Here is a 20,463-nt window from a genome sequence, read left to right as displayed (position 1 = left end):
ACTAATCAGTAAATATGAGATAACTCCTAGAAAACTGTGCAAAGGAAATGAAAAGTGTCACGGAAAGGGAAAAATACTAATGGCCAGTGTGTGTCCTTCAATGTTCAATCTCACTCATCATCAACGAATTTTGATTTGCAAAATTGCAAATCAAAGGCCATCAACTGACAAAGAAAGTTTTTTGTTTTTCATTTCTTTGTTTGTTTTTTTCTTTTTTTTTTTGAGATGGAGTCTGACTCTGTCACCCAGGCTAGAGTGCAATGGCACAATCTCGGCTCACAGCAACCTCCACCTCCTGGGTTCAAGTGGTTCTTCTGCCTCAGCCTCCCAAGTAGCTGGGATTACAGGCATGTGCCACCACAGCTGGTTAATTTTTGTATTTTTAGTAAAATTGTGGTTTCACCATGCTGGCCAGGCTGGTCTTGAACTCTTGACCTCAAGTGATCCGCCCATCTCAGCTGGCATTACAGGCGTGAGCCACGACACCCAGCAGACAAAGAAAGTTTTTAAAGTTTAAAAAAACACTGTTGGCAAGAGTGTGAGGCACTCTCATATATTTTGTTTGCGGGAGTATAGATAAGTAAAGCCTGCATTGTCAATGTGCATATCAGTAGCCCACTTATGTCTAGCCTTGTATACCTGCAAAAATACTGAAACACAAACCTTGTGGTATTGTTAACTTGAAAATAACTCAAATGTTCATCAAGAAGAAAATGATTAAGTAAAATACGATATGCTCATATAATCTAATATTTTCAGCTCTTTAAAATGATAAGGGAGAGGCTAATACATGTAAAAAATGATCCAGGTATATGCACATCTACAGGTTTATCAAGGTAGAAAAAAATCCTTGAAGGCTGCATAGCTGGAACCATCTCCAAAAAGTGAATTTTTATTCTGTTTACTTGTCTGTTGCTTAGATCTTTATAATGAGACTATATTGCTTGTCTGTGGCTTCTTTGTTTTTTTATTTTTTATTTTTTTCTAGTTCACATGCATTTATTTTATTCTATTCACATTGTAGAATTGTTACACAACCTACAAAAAGTACAAAAGCCTAGTCCGTTTTCCAATGCCAGGTCAGAACCGGGTTGCAGAAAAGGAAGACAGCACAGTAAGTTACAAGAAGAGCTCACGGGTCCTATACAAGTCACATGACATATTTAAAGCTGTAAATATTGCCACAGGAGAATCTCTTGTCTTTGCAGCGACCACACAGTTCTTGTCGAAGAGGCCTCCTTAGATCAATGTGTCTTTTCTTTTGAGGACAGGAACAATGAGACTTTGAGCAGGTCTGACATTTGATTGCTTCTACTCGATAAAGGTTAAAACTCTTTTGGCATTTACAACAGAGTTGTTTGAAATAAACCCTGTTAGTTCCAGAAATACACCACACGTAAGCACTCTCCCACCTGGTCTTACAATCTTTGCAGTGAAAATAGCCGTATTTTGGTTCCAGAAACTGGAAGTTAGGCCTCCGGAGCGGCTTGGCGGCGGTGCCTCCAGGCGCCTGCTTGATCTTGGTTTCCTGAGAGCGCGGGGCGTCTCTCTCCCCCGATTCCTCCAGCTGCCCGGGTTCCTCCTGCCTGTCAGCTTCTGACCTTGGTGGTGGTGACCGCGGCTGGCTGGCCTCCGCAAGGCTCGGGAGTGCCTTGCTCTCCCTCTCATCCTCATCCCTCCGCAGGCGGATCAAGCCCCTGTGGCCGGTGGCAGGCGAAGTGACCCTGCAGGCTGGCAGGGGGTCCCGGGGGTCTCTGACGTCCCAGGAGCAGCTGCTCAGGGTGCGAGGCCCCAGCGAACACTGCACAGCCTTGTCCACCCCCGGGCTCACCTGCACGCCTACCTCCTTGGTGTTGGCTTTTCACAGCCGTGGACTCAGGCTGGGGTTCATCTGGGAGAGAATGGCCTTAAGCTGCGCCCTCTTGTAAGGGTCCGTGCAGTAGTCAGGGGCGTTCGCGGGCACCAGCAGCCCTGGCCTAGCCAGGAAAATGGGGGGACCCATATTTTGTCTCCAGTTGGGCAGTTTGTGCCCTGAGAGTCCAGGCTGGCCTAAAGGTACTGTGTTCCCAAAGCCCTGGTACAAGCCATGGGGAACACGGACAAAGCGCTCCATCCGCTCAGCAGGTGCTCAGGCGCAGCCTAATATCCCACTGCGGTCTGTGTCCTTATTTTGCCTTCCTCCTTCACCCGCCCCTTCTTTCTCCTGATCAAGTTGGTCTGTTTTTTTATTTTTTAAGAGTAGGGAAAAGCTGAGGAAGGCCCATGATTTATCTTTCCTATGACTCTTGAATATAATACTTTAAAATTATTCATACCATTTTTAAATACAGTCTTAGTCATCTCCATCATCATCGCCATCATCATCCAGGCTTACAGTCATGGAGTACCCTCTGTGCAGGGGACATGTTACATCTCTCATGCCTGATGCCCATCACCGTCCTGCAACAGGGATATTGTTATCTCCTTTTTTTTTTTTTTTTTTTTTAGGCTCACTCTGTTGCCTAGGCTGGAGTGCAGTGTTGCAATCTTGGCTCACCTAAACCTCCACCTCCCGGATTCAAGAGATTCTCCTGCCTTAGCCTCCTGAGTAGCTGGGATTACAGACGTACAGCACCATGCCTGGCTAATTTTTGTATTTTAAGTAGAGACAGAGTTGCATCATGTTGGCCAGGCTGGTCTCAGACTCCTGGCCTCAAGTGATCTGCCCACCTCGGCCTCCCAAAGTGCTGGGATTACAGGCATGAGCCACCTCATTTGTCCTTGTGATAGACAAATAATCTGGGGCTCAGGGAGGTTATACAACCTCCCAAAGCAGAGCAGGGATTGGAGCCATATTTGGACTCCTGCTTTTCTCTCCAACCCCTGATGGCTTTCAGGAGACATATCATGAGTGGGACCTTTTCAAGAGGCCCTGCCCTCCCTTGGGACACGTTCGGGATGCTCCCACAGCCCTGGTTAGCATTACACCACGTCCACACTGGAGCTGATGTCTGCAAGAGAATCCAGCTGGCCAAGCCTTCCCCTGGGTCAAGTTGGCCATAGGATGCCAGCAGGAACACCGCCGTCTTCATATACTTATACATACAGGTATACACACACATACATACATGTACAAACACACAGATAAACTCACGTATATATACACGTTTTTACTATAAACTCAGCTTCACTGGGCACCAAAAACAATCATGCTGAGTGGAATTGGCCATCGGAAAAATTGTGAAGAATAATAAAGCATCCTCACATTTTCCTCTCATTTCTCATTCAACACATGGTGTTTTTGATGTAGGTTGGGCATCAAATCACATCATGGACAGGGAATGCAGGTATGTGATGACCCCCGGATGGACTAGACCAGGTATTCCTCCAGCTCTCCCACCCCATTCTTCTGTGCAGAGTGCTTGCCAATGCACCATCCCTAGCATTTGAAAATGCAAACAGTGTGTTCTGGCTAGAGTCCTCTCCTTCTCTATTTAGCCGTGTGCTTCTCTCCTCCTTTGCTTTGCCTTCAGGAGTCAGGGCAGACTGACTGCCTGTGCCCAAATGCAGCACTCAGTCTGTCTAAGCTTCTAAGGCTGCCCACCCTTCCTCCCTCCTCCCAGCCTGTTGCTCTTTATGCCTTTCCCTGGGCTACCTCCCACCTCCACCCTCTCAAGAAAAACTACCTCCCTCCTTACACACTGATGACAGATAGTGGCTTCGAGTTGTCCTCATCTTATTATAAGTGTGTAATACATACTTGAAACTTTCTACAGCCAAACACAGGAAATCCTGGTACTAATGGGTACCCATGAAATCCAGAAGAAGGGAATATTTATGGGGAAGTGAGCCTTTTGGTTCCCAATGCTATCCGTTCTCTCTTTTGGTATTTGTAATTGCTACTTTAATGTCAGTTAAAATGAGCAGGCAGAAAGCAAAATGTCATCAAAATTCTCCCATGAAGTGGCTCCCTGCATCTCGTGGACTTAAAGGTAAAAACACACACTTAACCGTCTCCAAAGCCAGTTGTTAGGAATCTTTTTAGAGATCCCATTTTCATAGGAATTCCAGAATCTCATTTATTTATAGCTGTCCTGGATCAGCAATGAATACATTGAATACAACTGGAAGCACAAATTCCTCCCTGAGTTTAAAATGTACATTGATGTCTAGTAAATGGCTCTCAGAGAACTACCTTGGGTTCCAATCACTAAGGGGTGCCAATGAATCATCCAAGATGAAGAAAGAGAGAAAACACTACTGTTACACCTCCTTTTAGAAACAGCATGGGAGGGATGGGGACAGGCGCCCTTGTTCACGCCTGCAATCCCAGCACTTTGAGAGGCCAAGGCGGGCAGATCACCTGAGGTCAGAAGTTCCAGATAAGCCAGGGAGACACGGTGAAACCCCGCCTCTACTAAAAATACAAAAATTAGTTGGGCATGGTGGCGGGTGCCTGTAATCCCAGCTACTCAGGAAGCTGAGGCAAGAGAATCACTTCAACCCTGGAGGCGGAGGTTGCAGTGAGCTGAGATAGCGCCACTGCTCTCCAGCCTGGGTAACAGAAGGAGACACCATCTCAAAAACAAAACAAAAAACAAAAGCTTGGGGAGGCTTCATTTGGAAAGATGGCTCTTGTCAGCTGATGTGGGAACCATGTGAGTGTGCAGAGGAATGGACAGTGAGGGTGTGGAGCTTGTAAGTGCTCCACACCTACCAGTGTGAGGCCAAGGGCCCTGCTCTAGACCTCACAGTAGGAGGAGCTCACAGTAGGGTCCAGCAGAGGGCTCCTTTCCCTGCCATCTTTCCCCAGCTCCTGACCCTGAAAGCTAAGCCTTTTTCTAGATATTAATACTGGACAAATAGGTCAAGATCTTCTGCTACCAGGATGTACGTAGTCCAGCCCATAGCCCAGATTTCTGTGGCCTGTCGATGTACACACTAACTCTTGCTGCTGTTAGCTTTCTTCCTTAATAGATAAGAGCACTGACTTTTCCTTAAGCGTGCTATTCTGGAAAAATTTACATGATGCCTGCTCTGGTCTAGCCATGTGACAGTCCTTTCAGAGGGACTTACATGTTCCTATGGGTTCTGAGACTAGAAACACCTTGTCCTGGGAGACGTCTCACACTTCAGTCGAGCAAATGATTTCCCTTCTCGGCTTTTTCAGGGTGAATTTACAGACACAGGGTTTCTGTCTGAATATGTAGAAAACAATGATCTCATCCCATCCACTCACTGTCCTGACTGTCAGAACCTGCCCTTACAAGTCCCAAATCCAGCTGTGTTTCTTCTTCAGTTACAAAAGGACGAAGAGGACGATCTATTTTAAACTGCCATGGGGCAAAAGACAATGGGAGTCACCGATTCAATTTTTGTTTAACTCTGTTAAGAGAAACTCATTTATATCAAGCCATACTGGGAATATTGAAATAGAAATCAGAGGGAAGCAGTGTGGCCTATAATTCGGGTCTGGCCCCAAACATATGCTCTCTTATTTCTTGCACCTTCTTAACCCAAAACAAACCTTATATATTTCCTACATCATTCATTGTCTTGTACTTGAAAACGTATTTTTCTCTACATCCATCAATCTTTTTGGGCCTCCTATTCCTTGACACGTTTTTTGATATGAGAGTCAACTTTCTCCTCAACCTATCCAAATATTCTCTAATTATTATTGAATGAATGCATTGGCTCTCACCCAATTAGAGGAATTTCCAAGTTAACAAGTACACTGGGCGGAGCCACAGACACACAATCACATGCATTCACACACACACACACATACACACACACACACGTGTCTCCAGGCATCTCCTCAGCCTTTGGCTTCACACATACCACATCAACATGCTGTTGGGAATGGGGAGTTTCCTCTGCTAGGTCCATCCAAGCACCCAGATTAAAATATGGTGACCATTATTATTTTATCAGATCAGAAAGGAGAAGCCACAGCCTTTAAAGTACAGGTGCATTTAAGGGAAAATTGAATGAATAATTTTAAGCAAAATATGAGTGTGGAAATCCAAGGTACATAACAACTGCTGACCTGGTGTTCTCGTGGCACAGTCTAGGTTAATACTTTGTAGACTACTGCTATGCTTTTACTGAACCCCTCAGGACAACTTTAATTGGTTTTGAAAAAGACTGAATATGCCACATTATTCTAGATGATGACAATAACAGGATGAGTGACCTGTGAAGCAGATTCATGATCAAAACAAATGATTGCTTGTATTTTAAGCCTCTGAGTCTGGGTGTTTGTTACGCAGAAGTACTGAGGTCTGGGACATCCCTGTGAGTGCCCCATCTTCCTACTCCAGCAGGTTGTTTTCTATCAGCCCAATCCTGTTTGTTCCTTTGGTCATCAGCCTCCACAAGATCACAGAGCATAATGAGAGATAATCTATGTTCTACACCCAAGAGGTCCAAAAATTTGCTTCCAAAACTTCCTACTAATGTAAAAACGTATGAGGAAACTTGGCTCCATATAACTATCAATTTAGTGCACATTTCAAAATAATTTCAAATTATAATTTCAAAATAACATATACCAATATTTTAAATATGTTACTATGACATATTACATACTAATATGTTAATAATTAATATAAAGGATGACAACATTAATATGGAAACTTTCCCTGAAGCTCATGGTAGAAAATTATGCTAGTCCTTGTGCCCTGTCAGGAAATAAGGAAATGAATGTAGAGTATCTGGACTGAATCAGAACCAAGTGTAATATACCATGCAGCTGCTGGCATCTGATACATATGTTGGCATAACATGAAGACATGAGAGTCTTTCCCAAATGAATAATTATCTGTTTGGTTTAACAGAGCCTATTTCATCGAGTTAGCAGTCCTTATATGCAGAAGGATGAAGATACTGGACAGAACACGCTCAAGCCATCTGCGATGAGGGCTGTAGGGATGTCGCAAAATCTTCTCCCTTACATGTGTGTAGACTTGCTGTAGGTGGCATGAATAACCGTGGCATGATAGTGATAAGTATGTAAAATAAGGGGAGAATTCGATTGTCATTACCTGTTTTCTTCCCTCCTCTACCTGCAGAAACAGCACCACAGTTGCTTGGGAACATTTCCAGCGACTCTCCAGAACTGATGGAAGATCAGATACGAGGTAGTTTGCAGGCAATGACTAACTAGCTGTTGCAGTTAAGTGGAGGTATAAAACCCCGCTGGATGGATCTCCATAATGACCAGAAGCCCAGGAAGAAAGTGCTCTGTTCTCATCATCGTGTGTCTGAATTGTTACTCTTCAGTGTATCTCCGTTACTTCCTAACTCTCAGAATGAGAGCATATCTCTGCTGCTGAAGAAAGAATATTTCTCAAGGGACACTATAGTGGCCTGTATTTTCCAAAGATGTCACCAACACTGTTCCCAATCCACAGATTCTCCTGCAATGCGACGGTCAGACCCTTTGACCACTTTGTCCAATAGAACACAGCAGAAAGAATGCTGTTCCACCCATGGTCGTCCTTAACAAGTCTGGGAACTTTGACTTCCTGCTTTGTGGAAGCCAAGCAGCCATGAAAGAAGCATGGCTATCTGAAGACCACCATCCTGTGAGTAGTCTAAGCTCCACTAACGGGCCCTGGGGGATAAGGATGTCACATAGAGAGGGCAAAGCAAAGAGCCGTACCAAGTGACAGTCCTAGCCAGGTGGAACAGAGAAGAACCACCCCAGAAAAGCCCCTGAAAAATTCCAGACACACAAAATCATGAATTTTAAGCCATTACTGCTTTGTTGAGGTTGCCTGTGACTCTGCAATAGATAACTAAAACAGGTTCCAGTGTTTACCCCAGTTTCACCCAATCCCAGTCTTCAATGAAGGACGCCCGTCTGATCACCAGTTAGGCTCTGTGTCCCTAAGGGAGCATGCAGTCAGCAGGTTCATGATGTTTCCTAAAGAAACACTCAATGTTTGATCCATTGCACTGGACGCAGATGGCTGCCTTGAGAATCAGGGCTCCTATGGTAGATATGTCTTTATTTTATAAGCAGAATAACCATGCTTTCTGAACCACAGACCTGGGAATGTGGTTTGACAATTAGAAATGCAATTAGGAGGCAAGAAGGTTGAGTATTTTAATTCATCACTGCCCCAGAAAATATGGAAATTATACTGGTCGTGCTGTCTTGTTTTTATAAAGAAACCTTGGACAATTTGTGTACTCTTCATGTTTCTAATCTTTCTGCTGGTAATAAACTACTACATCCTTCATAGATTGTAGAGCTTAAATGAGATAATTCACATATAATCAGGAGACAACATGGCACATTGTAGAAGTGCTCCATAAATATTAGCTAATTACTATTTTTATAGTTGCTATCTCTTTATGTCCCTTTCATATACCTTAAGTATAGTAAGTGTTCAATAAATATTTGTTTATGGAAGTTAAGACTGTTTGTTAGGATTATGGAGTATATTAGTTGGCTACTGTTGTGTAACAAATTACCATAAACTTAATGGCTTCAAACAACATCCATTTATTACCTCACAGTTCTGTAGGTCAGAAGTCTAAGTGGGCTCAACTAGGGTCTCTACTTAGGGCTTTTCAAGACTGAAATTTTGGCTATGCTGGGCTCTAATCAAGGTTCTGAGGAAGAGTCTGCTTCTAAGCTTATTCAGGTTGATGGCAGAATTCCATTTTTTGCTATTGCATGACTGACTTCTCTATTTCCTTGCTAGCTGTCAGCCAAGGGCCACTCTCAGCTCCTAAGACCATTTGCATTCTTTGTTCCATGGTCTCCTCTATCTTCAAAGCCAGTAATGGTTCACCAAGTACTTCTCATACTTGAAATCTCTCTGACTTCCTCTTCTTCTACCAGTCAGATAAAACTCCACCTTAAAAAAAATACATTTAGGAGGTACAAGTGCAGTACCGTTACATGTATATGGATATATTGCATCATGGCGAAATCTGGACTTTTGTGTACACATCACTCAAACAGTGAACGTAGTACCAAATAGGTAAATTTTTAACCTTCACCCCTTCCCATCTCCCTACCTTTTGGAGGCTCTAACATCTACTATTCCACTCTATATGTCTATGTATAACCAGTGTGGAGCTCCCACTTACAAGTGAGAACATACAGCATTTAACTTTTTGTTTCTTATCTAACTTATGATAATGGTTCCAGGTCCATCTATATAAAACTCCACTTTTAAAGGGCTCATATGATTAGGGTATCCCCACCCAGATTATGCTCCCTATTTTAACATCAACTCATTAGTGACCTTAATCACACAGGCAAAATTTCTTTGCTATATTACTTAACCTAATCATGGATGCAGCCTTGGGGGCAGAGATTGCTTGGGCCACCTACAGTTCTGTCCACTACAGTACAAACTCTGGCCCCATAATTCACTCTCACTTGCAGAAGCATTTACCTGCTCCCGAAGGTTTCTCATCCCATTATCACACTAGTAAAGTCCAGAGTCTCACCAGCTCAAAAGCCCAAAACTCATCACCTACTTATCTAAGTCAGGTATAGATAAAGCTTCTGAGTGTGACCCATTAAGTACAGCTCCTGGGGTACAATTTCTCTCCACCTATGTACTTGTGAAATAAAAGAGACAAGGTATCTTTCTCCAATACTCCCAGCACACCATGGCAGAAAGAATAATAGTTATAGAACTCAAGTCCAAATTGGGGAAATGGAAGGTAAGAAGGAGTCATTTGTTTCAATCTGTTTAGAAACCTAGTTGCGCAAAATCCACCAGGTCTCAAAGCCTGGTAACCTGTGTCTCTCACCTACTCTGGACTTTCCTCTACCTTCTGGACTTCTGGTCCAGCTCTTAAAGTCATGCTCCTTTTTTTTTTTTTTTTTTTTTTTTTTTTTTTTTACAAAGGATGACATGTGTTTGCAGCTGGGGAATTTTATCAGTCTGCTTTTGCCATTTTGTAATATCTATGTTCCATTTAGTCCAAGTTGGCATCTTTATTTTCTGCTAATGTTTTTTAATAAAATATTTCCACTAATACAATTTTTTTCTAAAGTGTGTGAGACTTGAGTGTATTTTCACTGGGTTTCTCTGCATTGGACAGAAGCTATACACACAAATCTTTCTCTAATAATCTCTTCTCTATCTTTGGCTTCTACTTAGAGTGCTGAAGGCCAGTGTTTTTCAGCTTCCCAGAGGCTCTTTGGTTTGATTAGAAGATCTACATGGAACACTCTTAATCCCTTGGGAGAGTCATTATGTGATGGAATACACTAGACTTCTGAGCTTTCCAGGGTTTCAGCGAAGAGCTGCACAAATGCATATTCAGCCTTTTCTTTATGTCATAATTTTGGCATCAATCTCTGACTTTTAGGGGTATTTTTTGCCACCTGGAGAGGCTAAACTTTTGAAATGATCAAGTCATTGTCGTTTCAATAAGTCTTCCTTCAATTTATCTCTCTTCTATCACATTTTACTATAAAAAGCAAGAAAATACCAAGCAGCACCTTCAACACTTTGCCTGGAAATTTCCTTAGCTATATATTCCAGTTAATTACTTATGAGTTCTGCTTTCTACATAACAATTGGACACAATTTTGCACTAAACCTTCTGCAATTATATAACAAGGACCTCTTTTCTTCAGGTTTCTGATAATGTGTTTCCCACTTCCTTCTTGGCCCACATCAGTAGTATCCTTAAAGTCCAGATTTCTACTAGCAATCTGTTCAAAGTGATTTGGCTTTTTCTGTAATGCTTCTCATTTTTTTCTGAGACTTCACTGGCAGAGTCTTTAACACCCATATCTCAGTAAACCAATCAGACTAGTAGAGTTCTTTCTAACCCATTACATTAAAATACTGAGTCCATACTGTCAGTGAGCCTGTATCAGTAAATTTAGACTGATACAACTTTATATTCCTTCTGCTTTGATGCCACACCCTTAAGATCCATTACCACATATATTCCCCAGGTTTCTGTCAGTATAAGCTAGAAACATCACATAGTTCTTTTGGTGTCCATCACACCTCTCTGTGGATCACAACCTGTACTTCACCTTAGGGTCTACTAGGACATAAGCCTCATGATAGATCTCTAGGTCTTGAGGAGGATTGGCAAGTGTCTACAGGGCAACTAGCTTAGGAAAGCTCATTATGAGTCTTCTGTAAAAGGGGGCTAACCTCAGGAAGGGGGAATAGGATGCTTCTACTGTTGTACTGGGGGTCCCCAAGACCACTCCCCAGTTCAGTTATTAGCTAGGAGGATTCAGCATACAGTTGTACTCACTGCTGTGATGTATTACCTCAAAAGGCTACAAAGCAAAATCAGCAAAAGAAAAAGGTAATAGGACAAAGTCTGGAGGAAATTAGGCACAACTTCCAAGAGTCCTGTCTCTGCAGCGTCACACAGCCTGCACTAATTTATCCAGTATCTAGTTGTGACAACACCTGTGAAATGTCACCTATCAGGGAAGCAGACTAGGGTTCTTATTGAGGGCTGTTCAAACAACCACTGTCTGCTCAGCATATACCAAAATTTTGGAGTCCCAGAAGAAAAATCAGTCTCAGCTAGGTCAAATTGTTTGCATGAACAGGTTAAACAGTGTGAGCAACCTTTGCCATTTAGAGAGTGGAGAAACTCTCCCAAAATCCAAGTTCCTAGAAATCAGCCAAGGCTCAACCTTGTAAGCAGACCTTTCTAAGCAGAGCATTCTCAGGCCTTGCTCTGTTAAAACTCTTTCTTACACAGCTGTCAATGAAGATATGGCAGAATTTATATGTTTGAGCCCCCCACAACCCCAGTTTCCTTGCATCTGTTCATATGTCCCTACTCCAGTTTTCAAAATCCCATTTCTTCCCAGTCTGTGATCTAAATTTCACAAAACACAAATTGTGAGGCAAGGAATTCAATTTGCTTTGTAATTCAGCCATGACAGACTCAGACTCTGGGTTTAATCAGTTGCTACAACAATTGCAGTGCTTCTGGCATTTGGCAGGAAGAAAATAGGGATGCTAAACATTCCACAAAATAACAAACTTCCCCTCATCTCATGTGACTTTTGAATGCCCACTTGGATTTTCACATAGATGGAGCAACCTGCTTATAGTGATCTGAGCCAATAATCTAACTGTTTACATGTAAATACAAGGGATATTTTTACACGGGTTTAAAATTCATTGACATTTCTAAGAATATACCTATTGTGTAAATTAAGAGGAGGTTGTTTTCTGTTTTGCGTGGAACTTTATCAAAAGTGGCTCATCATTTTAGAAAATCACATTCCTTATGACAAAACTACTTGTGATGCTTCAGTCACAAAAACAACAATTGTATCATCAGTCTGCATTCATGGCTGGGGCATTCAAAATGATTGTGTGTGTGTGTGTCTTTGGGTGTGTATTTATTTCAAAATGTCAAATATAGAAACAGACATTTTCAAATGAATATTGGTCTCCTTTTTTCAAATTCAAACTTTTTATTTTAAGTAGGTACAACAATCTATTAATGGTTATCTCCTTGTCTCTTAGTGATGTACTGTCTCTTCTATTACGACACATGTTGTGATGACTTTGTTCACATGCTGCTTCAGTTATCTATTTCTATGCACAAAGCACCCTGAAAATAGTAGCTCAAAACAACAAAACTGTGCTTTGTCCCTCATGGTTCTGTAAATTGACTGGAATCAGCAGGATGGTTTTTCTGACCCTTGTGGTGTCACTGACAGTCCATCTGGAGGCTGGGTGGGCTGGGACATTTAAGATGCAGCACACAGCAGGTGCCAACCAAATCAGCTAGTAGCTTCACTTTGCTGCAGACTGGAGTGCCTCAGTTTCCCTTCAAATGACCTCCCCAAGGTGCTTGGGCTTCTCCCAGTATTATGGGGGAGTTCAAAGAGACAACGTTCCCAGTGTGGAATAGTTTCGCCTTAGAAGCTAAAGAGCGTCACTTCCACTGCATTCTATGACTCAAAGCAAATCACGGGTCCAGCCCAGAATCAAAGGGAAAGGAAAGAGGCTCCACTTCTCAAAGTAGGGGTGGCAAGGAAATTACATCCATCTTTAACCACCCCAATACATGACACATAAACTGGAAAAGCTAATCACCAAATGAAAAACAGAAAACAGACAAATCGAAAAGCCCAGCTATTTTCCATGAGATGAGTTAGTTTTGTACTGCTGCAACAGGTGGTGTGCATGAGAAATGCCATCAGCTTAAAGCAGTCTCCTGCCGAGGTGCTCCTGCCTGCGCCCAGCTGGCCCATGGTAAGCCCTGCAATGGATGGAGCTGGTCTCTTGAGTGTTGGAAGTTCTTGATAGAAGTATTCACTACATAGTTCTAAACATAAGCCATCATTTGGGTTATAAGAATCCAAGTATGAATGTCAAAGAAAAGCTTTCAATATTGAGGAGTAGCTTGATATAATAAAATATTTGGAAAGACAAAGATCATGTGATATTGCAAAAGCATCGCACCTATAGGAATCCACATTGCACAACATCAGGGAAGTGGCTTTGATAGCAACAATGTAATGAAATGAAATAGTACAGTTATCAGCTGTCTGAAATATGGCCAAAAATTACTTGCAGTGGATTGAAGATGAAAACTCTACCACTGAATGCAGCAGAATTTTTATTCAGAACCAGCGAGAAGGCACAAGAACAAGCCAATGCCCATTCTGGTATAGAAGTATTTCATTCTATAAATGACAGGCATTTCCATCCACCCCGATATGGTTTAGCTGTGTCCACACCCAAATTTCATCTTGAACTGTACCTCCCATAATTCCCATGTGTCGTGGAAGGGACCTAGTGGGAGATAATTGAATCATTGAGGCGGTTTTCCCCATACTGTTCTTGTGGTAGTGAATAAGTCTCAGGAGATTAGATGGTTTTATTAAGGAGGAGCCCCTTTCACTTGGCTCTCATTCTCTCTTGCCTGCTGCCATGTAAGACGTCCCTTGTTCTTCCACCATGACTGTGAGGCCTCTTCAGCCATGTGGAACTGTGAGTCCATTAAACCTCTTTCCTTTATAAATTACCCAGTCTTGGGTGTGTTTTTATTAGCAGCATGAAAACAGACTAATATACACCTCTTCTCCAAAACCACATCCACCCTACAAACTGCATGTGTTTGTCAAAGTAAATTATATATATATATATATATATATATATATATATATATATATACACACACACACATATACCTTAAATTCTCAGTCAATAAAAATATGGACATACATACATAAAAATATATACATATTTGGAAAAATATATATATGTATGTATATATTTTTATTGACTGAGAATTTAAAGTGTCTCAAACTACAGCAGAATTTTAACAAAGTTTGTTGTTTATTTTGTAATGAATTAATTTCAAAATTATATAGCAGGTCCTGGAATAACATAATTTTTTTTCAAAGTCATTTTGTTAAAATGTCGAAGAGAAAAAATAAATAAATTCCTGGTGGGACCACCATCTGTGTGAAGTTTGCACATTCTCCCTAGGTCTATGTAGCTTTTCCCTGGGTACTCCTGTTTCCTCCCACATCCCAAAAGTGTGCCTATTAGGTGAACTGGCACGTCTACACATCCCAGTGTGAATGAGTGCAGGTGGTGTGAGTGCACCTTGTGATGGTAATGTGTCCTATTCAGGGCTGGGTCCCACCTTGCACCCTAAACTTTGGAGATAGGCTCCAGCCTCCCTCAGCCCTAAGCTGGAATAAGCAGGTAAATAATTATCTTACTTGTTTTTATTAATTTTTCTTAAATGTATTAGGGCTCACATTTATTTTAATGTTTAGTATGAGAAGTATTTGGGTCTTCATTTAGAAGTTTGGTGATGTTTTGCAATCAGAAATATGCTAACTTAACTCTTGTTAATATTAGCCTATAAACTGGGTTCTTTCTACAGTTTTGCTTAGTCACCGTTTCCAGGAACCTATGAACGTCATGAAAAACTTACTGTGTGTGTGCTGAGTATTCTGTCACTAACCTAATTTCCCTACAGGCCCTGTTATTTTTATTACATAAAATTTCATAGCATAGTGATTTTAGGAACACATTGCAGAACAAATGACCATATGTTGAATTTCATGTTATTTTATTAAGAATTATTTTTCTTTTGCTTCTCTATACTACTGTTAGGCATATGAATAATATATATATTACATATGAACATGTATTTGTACAAATGTATGGCACACATCTAGATCTGTTGTATTGTCCATGAATTTCCTAACTGGCTAGTAAAGGGGGCCATAAAAGACACATTTTTTTAAAGGAAGAAAATGGAAATAGAGCTGAGGAACCTCCACTCCGTGATTCCTGAGGTTACTGCACATGGTAGATAAACCCCTGGGCTGGGATATAAGAAGCCCTGTATTATTATCTGTAGTGGCCTGATAAATTCTCCTCACATTTAGTAGCTTAAAATAATAACTCTTGGCCGGGCGCGGTGGTTCAAGCCTGTAATCTCAGCACTTTGGGAGGCCGAGGCAGGTGGATCACGAGGTCAAGAGATCGAGACCATTCTGGTCAACATGGTGAAACCCCGTCTCTACTAATACAAAAAATTAGCTGGGCATGGTGGCGCGTGCCTGTAGTCCCAGCTACTCAGGAGGCTGAGGCAAGAGAATTGCCTGAACCCAGGAGGCGGAGGTTGCGGTGAGCCGAGATCGCGCCATTGCACTCCAGCCTGGGTAACAAGAGCGAAACTCCGTCTCAAAAAAAAAAAAAAAAAAGAAAAAAATAATAACTCTTTATCACCTCTCATAGTTCCTGTGGGTCAGGAATTCAGATGGGGACACCAGGGTGGCTTGTCTCTGTCCCATGGTGTCTAGAGTCTCTGCTGGGGGACTCCAAGCATTGGCAGGGACCATCTGCAGGCCACTGCCTAGTAGGTGCGGCAGTCCACACAGGCTTTCGATTTTTGGCTGGAACACCCACATGTGGCCTCTCCTTGCAGGCTGGGCTTCCTCACAACAAGGTGGCTGGAAGTCGAGGAAAAGCGTCCAGGAAAGCCAGGTAGAAGCCATGTTGCCTTTTGCTTGGAAATCCCACAGTATCACTTTCCCTGTATTCTATTGGTCCAAGCAGTGATAGGGGTGTCCCCGGGTGGAGGATGAGACTGCCTCACATCTCAGTGCGGGTCAGCATTGCACTGTAGTAAGAGTCACAGGATGGAATATATATTAGTGTGACCATCTTTGCAAATACAACTTGTTCCAGCCCCTGAGCAAGGGCTTTGGGTAAAACAATGGCTAGAAAGATGAAAAAGATGATCTATGTAAACTTATAAAGAAACAAAACAAAACAAAACTTCGTAAGGGGATGCATAGAACTACAGCAAGAGCAAAGCTGAATACTCCTGAAATATCATAGTGTATAGAAATTCCCCAGAATCTGTGATAAACACACACTGTTTATCTTGGAAGAAAAGAGTTTCAGGAGTTTCTTTAAAAGCGACATTATGTGGATTGCCTCACACATGGACTTTATGCAAAACTGAACTCTCATTTGGCAATTTAGTTCTTGTGTGTTTCAGAAATAATCTTATTTGCTTTCATATCTTGTAGAAAGAATGGAAGAAAAGCCAGTTTGTTTGGTTAGTAAGTTTCTCTGGGCTCAGAGGCCTGGGGGAAAAGAGAGTGTGCATGTGCACATGTGTTTATATGTGAGTGTGTGTGTGTGCGCGCGCGCGTGCCGCAGAACAAAAGCAAATTCAATAAAACAAAAAGAAAAGTGTTTCATTGTCCAGTTGCTTGCTTGTAATGTGAATAGCTTATGTTACTGGATGGACTGACTGGCCAGGAAAAACTAAGCCAATTGCTTCCCATCCCATGATTTCTCCCTCTGTAAAATGGGTATAAAAACAGTGGCCACTTCAGTCCATGCAACTATGTGGCACCCAACTTCTCCTTGGGAACCCAAGCTCGGTGCCCGGAGTTTCATAGAAAACTTAAGATATTTTAACCACAAAAGTGAAACATGCCTCTGCCTGCAGTGCCCAGGGGAATAGTGTGGCCCAGGCAGGCCACTTACGAGAGCAACAGCCACACTGCTCATCCTACCCGAAGCCAATAGGAAACGTCAGCCTTTGGAGCTCACTCACCACACAGTAGGCATATGACAAACATTTGTGAATAGTGCATCAAGTTCCTAGCTGCCTTCCCTGAGCGGCAGGGCTGAAACAGTTCCAGTCAGCCTGGGCCCACGTCTGCCAACAAGCCTAGGCGTGTGACGCTCAGAACAATTCTGTGTTTTCTACACGGCACAATTACCATCAGTGCCAGAGTATGACAGGGAAGGCAAACAACTGTATTTGCAGGTACTCTGAACTAACAAAACTTCATCCTCAAAACAGCTAGGTGCCTGTTTGCAATCATGAGTTTGCATAATCTGTTACCTGGAAGCGATATGAATTGCACAGCAGCTCTGGGAAATGAGCCGGGTAATTAAATCTTCAGGAGCCAAGGATAAGATGTGACATTTTACCTACAGGGCACCAAACAAAATCAACATGTTTAATTTTTTTTCTGCTCTCACTGTCCTTCTGGACTTTTGTTTGAAACTATCTTATGAAAATACAGCATTCAAACAGCCAGAAAGCCCTCACAGAGACCACAAGAGAAATGATAATGAATTGTTTATGAACAGCCCCATGACCAGATTGGTTTTTATAAGATATAGCTTTTTTACTACCCATCTTTGGCTTCCTCCATTTATTTTGAAGTTTCCCAGGGTCCCATTTTCTGTTTGTTAGGGAAAGGTTTTTGCTTCATAGCTCTAATCATGTACGATGTCAAATAAACCCCAGGGGAGAGAAACACTGTGTTGCCACCATTGTGGATAAATTGCCTGCCAACCGCAAAAGCCATTTGGAAGTCTTACTCTCATTTTTTCCTCTTTCTAGAAAACCACATCTGGTCAGGAGCCCAACGTGTCCCACTTGGACATGAATAGAAATCTGTCTTCTGGAATACAGTAAACACAGATTTTGTTTCCAAATTAACACATGATGTAGTTCTATCATTATGTTTACAGAGAATATGTTCTCAATGTCATATTAAATATAGATTCTGTGCCAAAAGAATAAGGATCAACTTGCCATCTCTATTTCCAGGAATTAGTCTTTTTTATTCCTCTAGTGGAGACCCTTGAGGACCTTTGCTCATTTTCCCCCTAAAGCTGTGAAGGAAAATTAAAATTCAAATGGTAGAATAGAATGAAAGAGACAGAAAAGAAAGAAACTCAAAGAAACCTAGACTCTTGAACTTGAACTCATATATTTTTGCAAAATAATTGAATGAATTGGTCCCAAATCTTCAGAGGGCTCTCCACCTATTTCTCAATGAACTGAGATGCATGGAGGTTTCGGGGTGGGGCTGGGGAGGTGAAAACTTGTGCTTTGATTCAGGGAGGGTGTCACGCTTCTAAGCTTCATTAGGAACTGAATAATGGCAAGGTACCCAGGGAGCATGCTGGGTTCTGGCTCCTTGCTCAATCCTCACCCTGCCCCAGGGTAAACTCAGAAAACCAAATCAGATCATCATAATGAAGCACACGGCTGCCAGTACCTGAGACGGAAGCCATGATGTCATCTTGTCATAATTGACTTCAGGTTTGTCACCCTCAGCCCTTCTCTGGTTGGAGCCAATGGTTTCTTTCAGATCTGAGATACCCTGATGCAGACCACACCTACCCTCAGAGATGATCTCATGAGGAAGCTGAGTTGCATAACAAACATCTCTCCTGCTCAGCCACCTCCACTCTTGTTCAAGAGACCTTGGAGATAGCACGCACCCACACCAAAATATCAGGAAGCTCTCTTATCAGCAATCTTTCTGTATCTATGAAATCAGACATTCCAACCACGGCAGAACCTCCTGAGAGGGCCAGAGCTTCAGGGTCAGGAAAAGCTGGGGCCTAATGACGTTTCCAATCAAACCACTCTCCAGGGGATTTCCATTTAACATATGCAATAACGTTAATTTTTGCCATTTAACTTATCAAATTTTAAAATCTTGTAATATCCTCAACACAGTCTTTGTCTCTGATTTATTTATACATATAACATTAAAAATTTTATTACATATTACAAATAATTGATATATATGAAGAACTCTGTATGTTTAAATCCCAATAACCTGTACACAGACTTGAGGCATGTAGTAGCCAGGATTATTCAGTTTAAGAAACCAGAGTAATTCTAGGTACTTGATTGAAGAAGTTTTAATATTTGGAATTTAGTGTTTTAAAAATCATTGAAGAAGCAAGTTTTAGGTTATGACTCTTGAAATGACTCTCAGAACAATAAGCATCAGTCAGTGGGGGAATTATTGCCTCAGGTCATCACTGGAGCCAGGCAGCCTAGGTGGGAAGCTGTAGGCACTAACACCCAAAACGTCAAGACGTGACTGTCCCTGAGACTCAGGAATCAAAGATAAATACTGAGGAAACTTAGAAGAAATCCATGACTCTCCTGAACCCACAGTGAAAGACAGAAACTGTAAGGAGGTTGGCTGGGCACGGAAGCTCACACCTGTAATCCCAGCACTTTGGGAGGCTGAGACAAGTAGATCACAAGGTCAGGAGATCGAGACCATCCTGGCCAACATGATGAAACTCCATCTCTACCAAAAATACAAAAATTAGCTGGGTGTGTTGGCACATGCCTATAGTCCCAGCTACTCGGGAGGCTGAGGCAGGAGAATCGCTTGAACCTGGGGAGGCAGAGGTTGCAGTGAGCCAAGATCATACCACTGCACTCCAGCCTGGCGACAGAGCAAGACTCCATCTAAAAAAAAAAAAATTATGTAAAAAAAGAAGCTGTAGGGAGGCCCAGCTTCAGCCCTGCCTCACCAGTCTTGCTTCACATCAGGGGGCAGCAAACATGTGCTAGAAAGGTCCAGAGAGTCCAGATTTGTGGCTTTGTGGGCCATAGACTCCATCACAACCACTCAACTCTGCCATTACACTGTGGAAGCAGCCAAAGTAATAAGTAAATGAATGAGTATTCTGTGCACCTGTTTACAAAAACAGACTTGGTCCCTGGGCTGTAACTGGCCAGTCCTCACTCTAGTAAATCTAAATGGAACTAATTTACCTCCAGACTCCTAGCTGCAAGGGAGTCTTGAAAATATCTTTTTTAGTTTTCTAATTAAATGGCCCTGAGACCATGAAGGAGTATCACATTCCTGTTTGATGAAAGCACATGCTCCTGCTGCTGTTTATTTATTTGAATGCAGAGAAAGCAGTACCAGGAGACAAGGATGCATACCAGGAGACAAGAGGTGTGTTGATTTGCTCCAGCAAAAAAGCTACCTCTTGAAGAATGGCCACAGTTGTAGTCACGTATTATCACATGTATGATAATTTATTGTCATTCTCCAAGAATCACCTGTCCTCTGCATGAAGAGGACCTGAGAGTCGCCTCCTCTGCATCTTGCAAGTCTCAGATGGTGCACTATCTTTGAAATTCACCAGATATGCTTATTGATTTTGGTTTTAC

The 20,463-nt window shown here is 42.1% G+C and overlaps 1 protein-coding gene and 1 long non-coding RNA gene across 4 annotated transcripts; one reads left to right on the top strand and one right to left on the bottom strand.

Annotated features, from left to right (window-relative positions):
- Positions 1 to 1,150: 1,150 nt before the first annotated feature.
- LOC105730780 (protein ZAR1-like) lies at positions 1,151 to 2,113 on the bottom strand. Its single transcript, XM_012472200.2, is given in 1 exon segment — positions 1,151 to 2,113. A coding segment is annotated over 1 exon segment (963 nt).
- An 11,762-nt stretch (positions 2,114 to 13,875) lies between these two features.
- On the top strand, positions 13,876 to 18,991 carry LOC135268631 (uncharacterized). 3 transcript variants are annotated; one of them, XR_010336926.1, is made up of 4 exons: positions 13,876 to 13,958; positions 14,460 to 14,681; positions 17,866 to 17,936; positions 18,623 to 18,991. It is a non-coding gene; the product is annotated as an uncharacterized LOC135268631 (long non-coding RNA). The 3 variants fall into 3 exon arrangements; XR_010336924.1 differs by having other exon boundaries at positions 18,589 to 18,991; XR_010336925.1 differs by lacking the exon at positions 13,876 to 13,958 and having other exon boundaries at positions 14,510 to 14,681; positions 18,574 to 18,991.
- Positions 18,992 to 20,463: the final 1,472 nt, after the last annotated feature.

Source organism: Aotus nancymaae, unplaced genomic scaffold (genome assembly GCF_030222135.1).
Source record: "Aotus nancymaae isolate 86718 unplaced genomic scaffold, 86718_ANA_hifiasm-v0.15.2.pri h1tg000041l, whole genome shotgun sequence".
Classification (NCBI taxonomy): domain Eukaryota; kingdom Metazoa; phylum Chordata; class Mammalia; order Primates; family Aotidae; genus Aotus; species Aotus nancymaae.
The sequence above is the reverse complement of the archived record's forward strand: the minus strand, read 5'-3'. Positions and strand labels throughout refer to the sequence as shown.